Source organism: Tinamus guttatus, unplaced genomic scaffold, assembly GCF_059628265.1.
Source record: "Tinamus guttatus ecotype Peru unplaced genomic scaffold, ASM5962826v1 Tinamus_guttatus_pri_ptg000710l, whole genome shotgun sequence".
NCBI lineage: Eukaryota > Metazoa > Chordata > Aves > Tinamiformes > Tinamidae > Tinamus > Tinamus guttatus.
In genome coordinates, this window is record NW_028289244.1 from 1,411,851 (window position 1) to 1,425,687 (window position 13,837).

At 43.3% G+C, this 13,837-nt stretch overlaps 1 protein-coding gene across 2 annotated transcripts in view; it reads left to right on the top strand.

The window, feature by feature from the left end:
* Positions 1–13,837, top strand: part of RAPGEF6 (Rap guanine nucleotide exchange factor 6) — an 82,262-nt gene that overhangs the window by 17,348 nt on the left and 51,077 nt on the right. For both annotated transcript variants that reach the window (XM_088536921.1, XM_088536922.1), the window contains exons 2-5: positions 3,349–3,419; positions 3,935–3,991; positions 4,967–5,050; positions 12,489–12,558. In XM_088536921.1, the coding sequence (XP_088393047.1) occupies positions 3,349–3,419; positions 3,935–3,991; positions 4,967–5,050; positions 12,489–12,558 (282 nt within the window). The remainder of the gene's footprint in view (positions 1–3,348; positions 3,420–3,934; positions 3,992–4,966; positions 5,051–12,488; positions 12,559–13,837) is intronic.

Genomic DNA, 13,837 nt, shown 5'->3' on the forward strand with positions numbered 1-13,837 from the left:
TTCTGGCTTGGAAGATTTTATGTTCAGATCTAAATAATCCAGACCTCTCCAGACCTTTCCATTAGAGTCTTAATTCCAGACTTCATAAAGATGCTCTCTCAGTCAAAGGTGAAAATGGGGAGGTTTACATGAGGATGGCTCGTAGATCACCCCTTCCCCAGCGGTTCTCAGGTTTAGTGTTTTTTTTTTAATTATTATATTTATTTATTCTTTTGATGACTTTGCCTAGGTGCCAAGCTATAGCTTTAGGGAATGGCCAATTTACTTGTTTTCACCGTCTTTTAAAAAAACCTAGAAGTAGCGAATCATTTTTGGATGGAGTGTTTTAGGGTAAATGGAGCGTTTCACTCCAGGTGACTGTTGCAAGCCGCTTTGTTCTCGTGGGGTGGGTTTCCCAGTCCTGCCTTTGGTGATGCTCTGATTTCCTTTATTCTCCAGCTGCCGAACCCCGTGGTATCGGCGCGCAGACGCGGCCCGTGATAAGTGCTTGGTTCAGGGGCTGCTCCCTAGCACTGTGGGAGGAGGAAGCTGTCATAAAATAAAGCTGGTCAATCTTAACCGTATTCCCAAAAATCTCGTGTTTTTCCCTGTCCCTGGGTGAGCAGCTGATGAGGCTTTTCTGTGAGGGGTGTGTGTAAGGTAATAGAAGCTGCTGTTGAATTCCAGTTGAAAGACTATTGGCATCTTGGACTAGGCCGTGTTTTACGTCGGGGTGTCATAGCACAGACCTGGGATATCAAGGCACCATCAACAGCGAAGCCTGGATTGCGGTGCTCCTGTTTTAGACGCTTCACGTGAAGGCGTGAGCCAATATATCCATTAATAACCTGCACAGGTAGTTTTCTGATGCAGGCTGAGGATTATGTGTGGACATAGCTTTTAAAGGATGTAACGCATATAAAAGATATATAAGGTTATCGGACATGGTGCCTTAGCTTGAGTGGCTAAAAACTCAACAAATTAATTGCAAAATAAAAGAATTTTAACCTTCTTCCCTGACTTTGTGCACACAGATAAATTTTTCATCAATAATTGTTTCAGTTGTGAAGAGATTCGATTGTTCAAAGAGATTATAGGGAAGGATAAGGAAGACTTCACTCTTCAGCCCGTACTTTGAGTTCCACCATGGTGACATTTATTGTCGCCCTTTGCTACGCCCATGTACATAAAGTCCCGTTCCCTAATGGGCATCTCAGGGAAATAATCTCTGCCCTTTGCCCCATGGCTGTGTGATACCTGGTTTGCATAACTGATGCTCCACTGTACAAAGTGCATTTTTTAAAAACAACGGCTTCTAATCCTATTTTCACTTTTATGACGGTTGAATAGACGAAGGGAATATTTTCATATCTGAATTAAGCTTTCTTTAGTCTGCAGCCAGACGGTCGGTTTGTTCCCACTAGGTGGCCACATAACCTGTAATTAATGTGTAGTTCAGTGCCTAGAATAAAAGTGTAATTAGAAGTATGTTCCTCACTTGCAGGAATATCAAATGACCCTTTAAGGTCAGGGTCTCAAACACAATTTGGATGATGCTGTAAGTATCTAGTCTTAAATAATATGGCAGTAACTGAAGAAAGTTGGTAAGACTTGGCTGGAGGGTTATTTCATTTTATCAGGAAAAGATTAGGCCACACAAGGTGCACATAAACCTCACTCACCAGATCGTGATGTGGATGTGCAAGGGGAAGGAGAAGCTTTCCCTACGCATCTGCATAGAAGGATATAAAATCCTTCCTCGTGCCCCAGAGAAGGTGCTGATTTAAGCTGCTTGGAGGCCCTAGCTCTGTAGCATCCAGGAGAGCTCTCAAGAAAGGACGTGGTAACTTCTCATATGTATCACTTAAACTCTGCTGTAAATCTGAGCTTTGAATCAGGCTAAAACTTTCCATAACTGATGCCAGCAAGACTGTTAGTATAAAACATACTTCAGAGGCATCTTCTGTTATATTTTAGTGTCAGCAGCATTTAGAAAGAAGTCAAACTTGGGAAACAGTGTATGGACACAAAGAGTAATGAAGAGTGGAAAAAAAGATTAGCTTTTCTTGTTTAATTGTAACATCTGATACTAATATCAGCCTGGCTCCCTAGTAGTCCAGCGTCAACAGCAGTTGAGAGCGTCTGCACTTCTGTATAATTTCTATGGGTTTTGGTAATGACATTTAAACAAAAATCTGAGCTTTATTGATTTTGATGTCCTGCAGTGATATACGACCTTTCGTTTGGTATAAGAGTCTCTTGTCATTATATTTCTAAACACTGACTATTAAGCCAAGGAACGTTTCCGCTGTGAATTCTGAGGCGAGCATTCATGCTGCTTTCTCCTTTCTAAATACGACATAAGCGCAGCTCTGCCAAGTGCAGAGCGTGTTTCCCAGTGCCCAGAAGGGCTGTGTGGTGCGCGATGCTTTGGCCAGTGTTTGGGGCTAGCAGCCTGCCTGCCTGGGCTACCCAACGCAACGAGCAGTCGCCCTCCTGAGTGTTTTTGGCACGTGGCCTCCGCTGGCGAGAGGGTGCTGCACGGGGAGAAGTTCAGACAGTTGTGTCCCCTAAGGGCCTCTTCTGTACAGAGTCCGACCTCTGCAGGGAAACAACCTGCGTGTTTCAGTACTGTCGCTTTATAGAAAAAAGCTCTGCTTGAGACTGCGTGGCTGCCGAGGGCTGGGCCTGGCGCAGCTCCGAGGCTGCCCCGTCCCGAAGGGTTCCGGTCCCTCCCGTGCTCCCAGCCAGGGCCTCGGAGCCCGCGAGGAATGTGCGGAGCGGGGGCGCTCCAGGGCTGCCGATCCCACAGGCGGGAAGTAGCTCGCTCCGCACACAACATTCCCTATGCAAGGACTGTAGGCCCCTGCGCAACGGATAGTGCCTGGGCTGCCTGGGCTGGGGTTTCTCAGGGGTTCCTACTGCTAGAGAATGGATTCTGCAAAATTCCTTACCCTCTTCCTCTGAGAGGCTTAGTAATTCAGCAGTTTTTTATTTTTTTGTTATTATTTTGATGCTGAATAAATGGAACCATCTCATCTGGTGTATTCCACATGACACTTGCTGTGGTCCATGCTTGTGAATAATCTATTCAGACATATGCAATAATAATAATATACTCCAAAATCTTGTCCGGGTAAGTGCTTATGCATCATTTGGAGGTCCATGTTAGCATTTTGTCAAGGTAACTGTGGACAGGGTTCTTCAATCTGCATCTGTGCCTAATTTTTTGTGCCAAGTTATATTTTTTTAAGTCTGTAGAACTATATTGCAGAATTGGAGGAGGTACCACAAAGCGATCGGGTGCCATGAATGATGTTGCTCATGTCTCTTTTTTTCTCCTTTTTTTTTTTTTTTTTTTTTTTTAAGGACTTAAGTACTATCTATTCCTTCCTTCATGGACTGGACATCCTCTCACATTTCAGGGAACATCAATTAAGGTAAAGCAGGATGAACCCCGTTACTGTGGCGTAGTGTAATCAGTAAACGTGAATGTCGTCTTGTGCAGATGAGCAAAGCTGTTCCTTGCCCACATTTTGAGGTGGCAAAGTGTTAACCAAGGCCAGCTGCTGAGCCACATTATCACTGCAAAGGCACTGCAAAAGCTTTTTCTGAATTAAGACATTCAGATGATCTCAGAATACATAAAGGCCAGCAGAGCACAAAAAGAGCATTAGAAGTATTTTAATTCCTTCAGTTCTGTTGCTATGGGTAATTCCAATGTGTGGGAGTGATTTAAAGACTTGGAGAACATGCTGTATATTATCTATCTGGATAATGAAGAATGCTGTAATAATTTAAATTTTATAGTTAAGCATGTTCTTTACTTAAATCAAAAAATAGCTGCATTTAAGGTCTTAAAACCTTAAAGTGATTCTGCTGAAATGTGGTTATTAACGGCTTACAATCTATGGGGATTCACACTGAAGTTATTTTTCTCCTCCTCCTCCCTCAGGATAATGTCATCGAGTGCCCGCTACGAACGGTACAAGGGCAACCAGGTTCTCTTCTGGTGAGTATGCACGGTGGAACTGCAAGCAGCAGCACTACTCTGCATGCCAGCGATGCGTCTCTCAGTCTTTCAATATTTGTAGCACTTCAGAACACTAGAAGTTGGCCCGAGAGCACCTGGTGGCACCTCTGCAAGCGGGTGGGAATGGCCTGGGTGACTCAGTAGGTGGCACTCTTCCCCTGGACTTGGCACTGGCTGTGTGGCCAGAGGTTGAATCACGGGTAGGGCTGCCCTGCAAGGGAGAGGAGCAGAGCCCAGGTTGGTCTCAGACTGCCCGAACCAGTATTTTAGTTTTGAGGACTCCCCAAGTTCCTGCTGAGTTACAAATATACCTTTTTTTCCTCGTATTTTAGCATTGCTTATAGTGTGCAGCCCCTAAACAGAGGGACAAGCAGCTGCGGTAAAACACGGTAGCTTCGTCCTGGTCTTTAACTCTGCAGATGTTGAGTCTACAGCTCTATGACATTAGCTCAAATGGGTGTCAGGTCCCTTCCCCAGCCATCCAGGATCACTTGTCACATGAGACACATCCAGGATCACTTGTCACATGAGACAACTCTTCATCCGCATGAGATGCGAGTGCAGCGCAGCAAACATACGAATCTTGTATTTCAGGCTTAAGTCTTGACAGCTGTGTCATGTTACTGTGAGTGTTGAAGTGATAATCAACTTGCGTGTGTAATAAAAGCACTTATATGTTTTTAGTGTTATATGCTTTCTTCGAAAAGAAAACTTCTCATTGAAAATGAGTAATTTTATTTTGTTAATTGTCTTAAATTTGGCTTAAATGCCATTGTCATCTGGATATAGATGTTGAAAAATGTTAATTCTTGGTAATGTTCTATTAAAGTTCTTAGGTTTACAGTGCACAAGTAGAGTTGGCAGCCTGCTCGATCATGGCTAGTGTTTGGATAATATATTTTTGAGTTGTTTTAAAAAGTCTGTTTCTAAGACTTCTGGCTCCCTATCTTACAGCTCAGAAACTATAGCAAGATGCTGGTACATACTGCTTTCGGGATCTGTGCTGATGAAGGATTCCATGTTTTTGCCACCTTGCAGGTATGTAAAGGATTTTTAGATGGTACACCTTTATGCAGTTTGACTTGAGTCTATGTTTAATGGCATATATTTATATATAAATATATGTACATATATATATATTATATATATGTATTTAATTTTTTTTTTAAGGAAAGCAAGAGGACTGTGCCAGTGGTATTGGTTGCAGTGTGTATGATTTTGCATTTCATTGTTGAAAAGTGGTGAACATTGACGTGCTTTAATTGAAGGATGATGTTGGATGTGAGTTGGGCCTTGCTGCACTGCAGTGCTCTGCTTGACCTTGTCCCTCACCCAGAATTGCCACCGCAGTACTTTGGAGCTGCACAGAGTGTATTTGTTTTCAGCTTGCACTTCTCAGCTTTGGAGTTTAAAACAAACAAGCAGGAAAATCCCAGGCACTTAACTGTGTGGGATGCTCTGCTTTTAGTGAGTCACTTCTGTGTCTATTGGAATCTCAGTTTTGGAAACGCCGGCAGGGTCTAACCTCGATGGATGGTCTCTTGTCTGGGTACCCTGTTTGGGTGGATTTTGGTGAGATAATAAGGGAGGTGCTGCCTCTGCAAGGAGCACACGTGGAAGGCAGACTTCCTGCAGGACGTGCTTGCTCCCGGACAGCCTCCCCCTCTCCGTGGGTGATGAGTAACCCGGCTGCGGCGACGCTGCCCTCGGTGCTCCCAGGGTTGTTTCCCTGCTCGCTTCCTGCCGGGCTCTGGAATGAGAGCGCTTCCCTCGGGCCTGTCAAGCAGGACAATGAGATGAATAAACAACGGAGAGATGCCCAGCGCGGGTACGTGTCCTTCCTCAGCAGTGCAAGTGTACCAGTTCCTTACGAAACGTGGATTAGCTCGTCAGCGCTTTGCTTGCCGTGGATCAACAATAATTTGATGAGGTTAAAAAAGGTTACTGTGGCTCAAATATATACATCCATATACTTGAATTTCATGTTAAGCACCAGTTAGAAAACATAGGACTGAATATTTCAGCTCAGTAGTTGATTAGGCATGGGCTGGATATTACACTCCTGACCCTCCTAGAGAGACTGGAATTCAGCAGTCCCAGAAGTGAGGATGTGGCAAGTTCATTTTGTATAAAGCTTAGTTAAAATTATTGTTTAGCTAAGCTTGAAAAGTGTGGAATTTACCTGCATTATTAAGGTTAATTTAAAGAAAAAAGAGAAGTGTGTGGGTGAAGCCGATCTGTTGTTGCTAGTTTATGAGATTGCACCTGGCTCTACAGTGGATAATGAGCAAAAATAGCTGTTAGATGATAATAAGGATCCCAAAGTTCTGTTAAATGAGAACTGGGGTGGCTCCCTCACTTATGTACTAAGAGCCCAGGAGAAGGAAATAACCACACACTCTTCTGGATACCCAAATTCTTCTCCAACCATGTTCTTAGAGTGGATTGGGAAAGGGAGAGAAAAAACCTCAAATATGAGAGGACTTGTGATACGCTGGACATTGAGAAGAGAAATGCACGCCCCTGCAATTAGGTAAATTGAACTTATTGGTAGTTAAATTTAAGGTGTGCAAAAGGATACTTGAATCTGTCTGAACCTTTCTGGTTTTCCCCCTAACTTCCATGCTGCTCCCTCTCGCATTCCCTTCCCCATCGTGCCCATGTGCCAAGAGGGAGAGGGGCTGCCTGGAGAAGCAAACAGGGCACTGAAGAACAGAGCCGTCTTTCCGCTTCATGCTGCTTGTGTTCTTGAACCTCAAGTTATAATTTAAAATTCACACAGTGTTTTATTTTAGTGTTCTGTAATTGCGTGATGCTCCCGGTGACTTTCTGGTCCAAGTACTTCATGTCACGCTTGTGCAGCTGAGGGAGCTGCGGTCACAAGTCCTTTACAGGCAGTTTTTATATGAAATGGTACCCTGGATGACATAGTAGTGTTTCTTCAAAATTATAATTAGCAGCATTTTAATTACATCTAAAGTAATACTTAATGTTCTGCATTATCGCTTATCCCTAACCAAGTTTCTCAAAGTTTCTCATTCTCAAAGGAGGCTTAAGTCAGCATCTGTATGAAAACACAGTATTGCCTTCATTTTTGTTGCCTCAAATATTATACAGCTTTCTGCTCTTGACAGAATTTTACACCAAAACATGCTTTTATTTTTATTTTTTTTCTTTAGTTTAAGCGGGTAGCAGTGAAAATGACCTACACTATAACGTTAAGTGTAAATCATCTTTGAAATACAACTTTGAATAGAAACTTTAAAGACAGGGTGTAAGAAGTTGATAGCAAGGAAGATAATTACAGGAAATTATTGCTTTTTAAAAAGTAATTATTTATTACAGAGCCTCTTATGTTAGGATTTTGTTATGCTTTCATGATTTAGGATCACTTTAAACAGTTTAAGTCCCTGTAATTGGCAGGGAGGGTAGATTTTATGGATTTAAAATAGGATATGAAGGACACTTGTCCCTTCAGAGAGCTCCTCTGAGTGATGCAGAGCTCGATGCCGTGCTCTGTATGCCCGATGAACATGTTGTACTTGTTTGTTATTAGTGTAATCTCAACGTTATTGAAGGCTACTGTGTTCAGAGCACTGATCTACCTGTGCCTTTTCTTTAAGCCCATAGAGGAAAGGGGCGGATAGATGTAGGGACTAAAGCCATACTGAAGATACTCCAAGCTTGCTGAGGGAGATGGGGATGTTTCTGGCCAGCTGCCCCTGTGGCAGCTGCTCATTTGCCCTCTGCCCCGACCGTGGCCTGTGCTGCAGCATCGTTGCCTGCTTTGTTGGAGTGTGGTGCAACCCCAGGCAAGGAGAGCGCTTGGACACGGGCCGAGGCTGCCCTGGGCGAGTGAGGAGCCTGGCCACGGCTCCGAGCCATCCCGGGAGGAAGGTGGGTGAGAACCAAGCAGGAATCCTCAGCGTGGGCTGCAGGGACCAAGGGGGAGAGTTTGGGCTTTAATCTGGACGTAGCCTAGTGCGTTGAAATGGTCAACAGCCAAACTTGAAGCAACTCGTGCTGGAAGAACTGGCTAAACAGGGACAGATCATAGTTAGCAAGTGGATTCCAGCTTGAAATAAATCCCAGCATGTTCTTCATTAGGCTATTATGTGTCTGAGGCATTAGAATGTGGGTGGTCATTGCTTCATTACTTCCTTACAGGTACTTGAATGAGCTGGGGCTTAACTTAGAACTGGTTGTGCTTGAGAGGGTTTTCTATCAAACTTAAATGAAGTCGTAAGCAAGCTGCAATTCAAAAATCAGCTTAAAAATCCAGGGAGCAAGAGAGAATAATGTTGAGTCTTTTCTAGCCAATATTTTGATAGTGGTGAGGAAAGCCCTATAGGATTAAGCTTATTTATTATTATTTTTAAGGTGAGCAGCAGATGAGTCAGTAACGTCTGGTATGAAGATGATGCAACCAAGATTGCCCTGTTGGCTGGGTTTAGGAATAAGTTGGGTGCAATAGGAAAGGAAGACACTTCTAATGTGAAAGCAATGACCATAACAAAATAACAGGAATGAAGGATTTTATGTAGAGAAGAGCATTTCAGGAAGTTAGAGGCTTTTTTGTGTTAACCTTGCTTGTTAATCAAGATAATTCATGTGAACAGGATATTTGAAGGAGATTACTCACAGCAAGATTAACCCTAGGAAATATATCAAGGGCCAGGAGAAACTTTTGAAGCCAATTATGTGGGTGACAGCCTCCTACAGATGTGAGAATTGAACCTTGACAGGAAAAACACCAAGTCTTGAAACATTCAAGATGTCATTTTATTGAAAACAAGTGCTTCCCTCTTCCTGTCCCCTACACAAAACCCATGAGCAGCCCTTCCCAAATCCTGCAAGTGTGGAGAAAACGGGAATTACTTTCCCTTCTGCTCCATTAGTGCATTTGTTGGCTAAAACCAATTTTTTGGCCAGAAACCTGTTAAGTCAAACAGATTTTTGCTTTGGAAGCAGCTTTTTGGAGGATGTCTGGCAGGAATAAGAGGAAATAAAAAGCAGGCCGTGACTTTTAGCGGCACGGAGGAGTGGATCAGCGGGTAAGGAGGCCTCAAGCTGTGAGCAGGTAACGATGAGGGATCCAGCTCCCTGTGCTGTAGCCTCCCTTTTAGGTTTTTTATTATATTAATGTTTGTTGGGAACAGTCTTTTAACATATTTTGTAGTTCACTGTGACAGGTAGCATTCTAGTCTATTCTGTGTATGGGAAGTGCAGAAAATTCTGTAAATTCTTATGAAATCCATACATATTAGTGTAGGTATTTAAAAACACAGGATTACAGACTTGCAGTTTGTACAACTTAAATTCCCTATATTACAGAAATCTTAAAATCTCTATGTATCCAATTATATTTTCAAATATATTTATACCGCGATCTGGTTTTAGAGGATATATTCAGTTTGACTTCTGTATTACTTTTTCTAAAAACTCTCCTGAATCGGTGCAGTTCAGTGAAGAAGTAAGCGGGAGGCTGCGAGCTGCTCCGTTCCCAGCCCCGGCGGATGAAAGCTGCACTGACATCTCCTGCCACTGATCCTCTCTTCCAATTTAACTTTCATAAATGCAGCTTTCTGTTTGGATTGTGCCTCCTGTATCTGAGCTCTGGCCTCGAGCTGCCTCGAACTATTTTTCTTTCACATCTTGATCGCAGTCTCTGCTGTGTGAGAGTCCCCCATTGCTGTTGCAGGGAATATATTCATTTCTGCATCGGGCTCCAAGGTTAGATAAATATGCATGCCTTGCTCACTGCTGGCATATGCTGCGCTTAATTTTTGACAGATCCGGAGCTGCCACTGAGGTTCCAAATTGTGATGCTTGCTGAAACAGTTGTCATTTAAATCTCTTAAGTTTTTGTTCCCAAACCCAAAGGTTTTGGGAAAGAAATGGCATCAATATGTGTTTGCACACTTGAAAGTTCTTTGCAACTAACTGTCCTAGAATTATTTTTTTCTACTTTCAGAAACATTGCTTAAGGTTATGCCCATGTGCTTATCAATACCAGATAGATTTTCTACCTACCATAAGATGAGATGATGATTCAATGCATAGTTCCACCTGAGCAGCTGTTTCTCTTAAAACTTTCTAAGTGGTTGCTGTAAATTTAGCATTGGAGGGGTCCTCTTGGGTCTGAGGATGGTGCCATTGCAGTCGATGGCCTGTTTGTGTATGGGGATGGCTGTCCCGCCTAAGGGTGCTCTTTGGGGAGGACAAAAACGAAACGTTGGCCAAAGGAAGGTTGAGCTCTGGCTTGGGGCTGTGTGTGGAAACACTTATTTAAGAAATGAACAGCGAAGAGCTCTTGCATTTCGTATGCAACCCGCATCTGTCAGGGCAAAGGGTTCTCACTTGTGTGAGAAACGCGTTTGCGTTTGAGATCCAGCCAGGTTCCTGGCGCAGGTGATTGAATGTCTGGGATCGCTGGGTTCTCCCTGCAACACCAAACAGTACGGTTTGTCCACATCTGATATTTTGAAAACCACTTGACAGATAAACACGCTGCTTGAGAGGCAAAAGTATATGCAGAAAAACAAAATAGTTGCAGAAACTCACAAGGCTTCTCCTTGTTACGCTGCTGTGCTGGGATGTCCCTGTCCTACCCCAGTCCTGCCTCTTATACAACACAGTCTGCTGTAGTTGTTAAGGTATTGGCAACGCTGATGCCAATTTGAAGTATCTATTATGTTTTGAGAATTTTGTATGAAAAATAGTAACAAAGAACTTCAACACACTGATGTTAACACATTTCGGTGTTAATAGGGCTGCCATTCTTTCAACTCGTAATTCTTGAAATTCCAGATGTTTTAGGATCAAATACCTAAATAGTTTAACAGCTAAATATTAAGAATTTTTGAATATTTGCATATAAAAAATTGTAAATGTTTATGTATACTCTCTGTTAATGAAGTAAGTTATGTTCAAAATCTGTTATTTTGGAGGATTTTGAAGGCAGCCTCGTTGGTAAGTGCAAGGCTTGCTGTACCAGTTCCTGTGCCTCAGTAAAGCTTTTTCCTGTGAAAGCTGGGGCTGCTGGATGCCAGCCCTTGGGAAGCGGGCAGGAGATGGGACCTGCAGTTCCCCTCCAGGGAGTAATTTTGGGCAATGAAGCTGCCTCGGTTGAGTCGAGCCTTTGTGGAGCTGCTGGCAGGTTTAACGTTCTGGGGCTCCGGTTCTATCTGCATTAATCAGCTGTTTAACCACTACCTGAACGGTTAGGTCTGCCTTAACACACGGTGCGGCCAGGAGCTGCCGGCTCATCCCAGGCCTTAAGGCCCGTTAGTGGCTGCTGCATGATACAACGCTGCCTTAACTTGCATTCCTTTCTCATATGATGTGTTTGCTTAAGCATTTTTAATTACAAATAGCAGTGAATCAGGAAAATGAGGCTTCTTGCAAACGAGGAATACGTAAATCAAGGGGAAAACAAAGCTGCCGTGGATACATGGGAGGCTTTTTTCCCCTTTCAGTCTTGCAAGCCCGGGACCAAGTGACTGCAAATTAGTGATGCAGAGGCAAGAGATGGATATTAAGTGACGGGCGCACACACAATAAAATTATAAAATTAAAAAGGCAATGAAGTTTACAGTACTGACTTTTCTGGCCTTCAAAGGGTTAGAAACTGGTAGAATATATAATTATGTCAAATTTAAGACCCTGTAAAAATAAATCTCTATAAATATTTACAGCAACCAAGGGATTTTGTTGCTGTTGTTGTTTTTAAATCTATTCTGAATACTGAAACCTATGATGCCCGAGTTGTGTGCATGGAAAAAGCACAAAAGACGACTTGGAAGTTTACACACCTGCTTAGTGTGAGCGCCCATAGGTGTTTTAAGTGGTGTGAAGGTAGGAACTTTTTGAAGGGATTCAGCTGAAGTGCATTTGATCAACTTAGCCTCTCTCCCTCTGGTTTTGTTGCCCTTTGTAATACATCTTTAGGGATTTTTCTTTCATATTTTTAAACAGTACAAGTCACAAGTTGAAGGTAACTTCTAGGGAAGAGTTTGCTGGGAGAATGAAGGGGGGATGTGGAGTGGAGGGAATTCCGATGAAAATGCCCTGTACAAAGCAGCAGTTCAAGTTCCTGAAGTTTCAGTCTATTTGTTTTTACCAAGCCTGTGTAATGCCTAATTAACACTTACTAATGTGCTCTTGTCAACAGTGAAAGCCATTGTGAATGTTTTTGAGTATCTACAAATAATAAGGATCTTGCAGAAGAAAAGCCTTTATGTTTAGGCTTTCTGTAATAAGCTGTGATAAGAAGTGCAGAATAAATTAAAAATCATAACGGTACTGTATTGTTAGTTTTTAACACAATAATTTTCATTAGTCCCTTTTTTGGAGGAGGGTGTAGATATTGTAATATGCACTATTGTCAATTATTTTTATTGCTGAAAAAGTGAAATAGATTGTTCGTCTCATTCCTTTTGTGTGTTTTTTTTTTTTTTCTTCTATCCCACTCTAGTTTTGGCAAGCAGTCTGGAGGGAAACGGGGATGCGAATGTATCATACTGGAGCCTTCAGAAATGATTGTGGTAAGACACATGTTTAAATGTATTTAAACTTACTGCAAGTTTCATCAGCTTCTTTCTCTGCCTTGTAGTAGAAACCCTAGTAGTAAACTATGCTATAAAAAACTGCAGCAAAATTGCCTTGATTTCAATTATACGTAGGGCTACTTTTGCAACATCAAGTAAATTTAATCGAGGTGGGTGATGATGAGGAGGACGATTGTGTCATCCTTTCCTTGAGCGTCAGAGCAGACCCGCTGCGGCTGGCACGGGTGGCGCTGGCCCGGGCAGCAGCGTGTCCGTGGGGGATTTGCACACACGTGTGTGCCCTTCTTCACTGCGTTTTCCTAGAGGTGCTGGCTCTGCTGGGAAGGGCGCTCCCAGGTTTTGCAGTTCCACCTAGTGTGAGGGCTTTGAGGTGACAGAAGTTGCCTCCTGCTTTAAAGGAAACGCCGTGGGAATTCTTGATGGGCAGTTCTTTAGAATACCTGTTAATATTGCCAAGTTCCTGCGTGTTCACAGGCTGTAATGCAGCTCTCCCTGGGCGGATGTTCGTTTGCCAGCAGCAGCTGGGATGCCCCTCCGTGCAGCTCAGCCCCGTTCTGCTCGCTGGCTTTGGCAGTGTCAGTCGTGTGCTTGGCTGCAGCAGACAGCTTCCAGCTACAGGCTGCCACGTTGGGAAGCCAATACCATAAACCCCAAGCTCTTAGGCACATGGTATCAGGTAGCGTTTGTTAGTCCACCTCAACTATTCTCCCCACTTTAAATGAGGTGTAGAAATTGGATTTGGGCAGCATGCTGTGGTAGCACTTACCTGGCTGCTGGGGAGCTCTCCTACCTGAATTGTCATGAGCTGATTTTTGATAGTCACTTATTTAATTAGAAATAGATCTGCCTGCTGCAGCACCTACCTGGGAGCTTTGAGGCTGAGCCGGCGCTGATGCTGCTGCCTGGGGGCTGCTGGCACTGAGGACCCAGTGTCCCCGTCCCTTTTGCTTCAGGACCCTTTACCTTGGACTGGTCTAATCTGGCCCTGTGTATTGAATGCCTGTTAGCATCTGGTATGTGCTTCTGAAGTGCATCTTCCAGGCTAATTTTATCCAAGAGGAAATCCAGTTTGTTCTCTCGGAGACTGCTTGGCAGTGTGAATCATAGCATTGCAAGCTGCGAAAATGGAGAGATTTGCTTCAAATGCACACTCCAAGCTAAGCTGCTAATATAGATGCAGTCAGAGGTGATGAACAGATTAATAAACTGCTAAAATGTTCATGACAGTTACCTAGGGTTTCTTTTCAAACAGTTC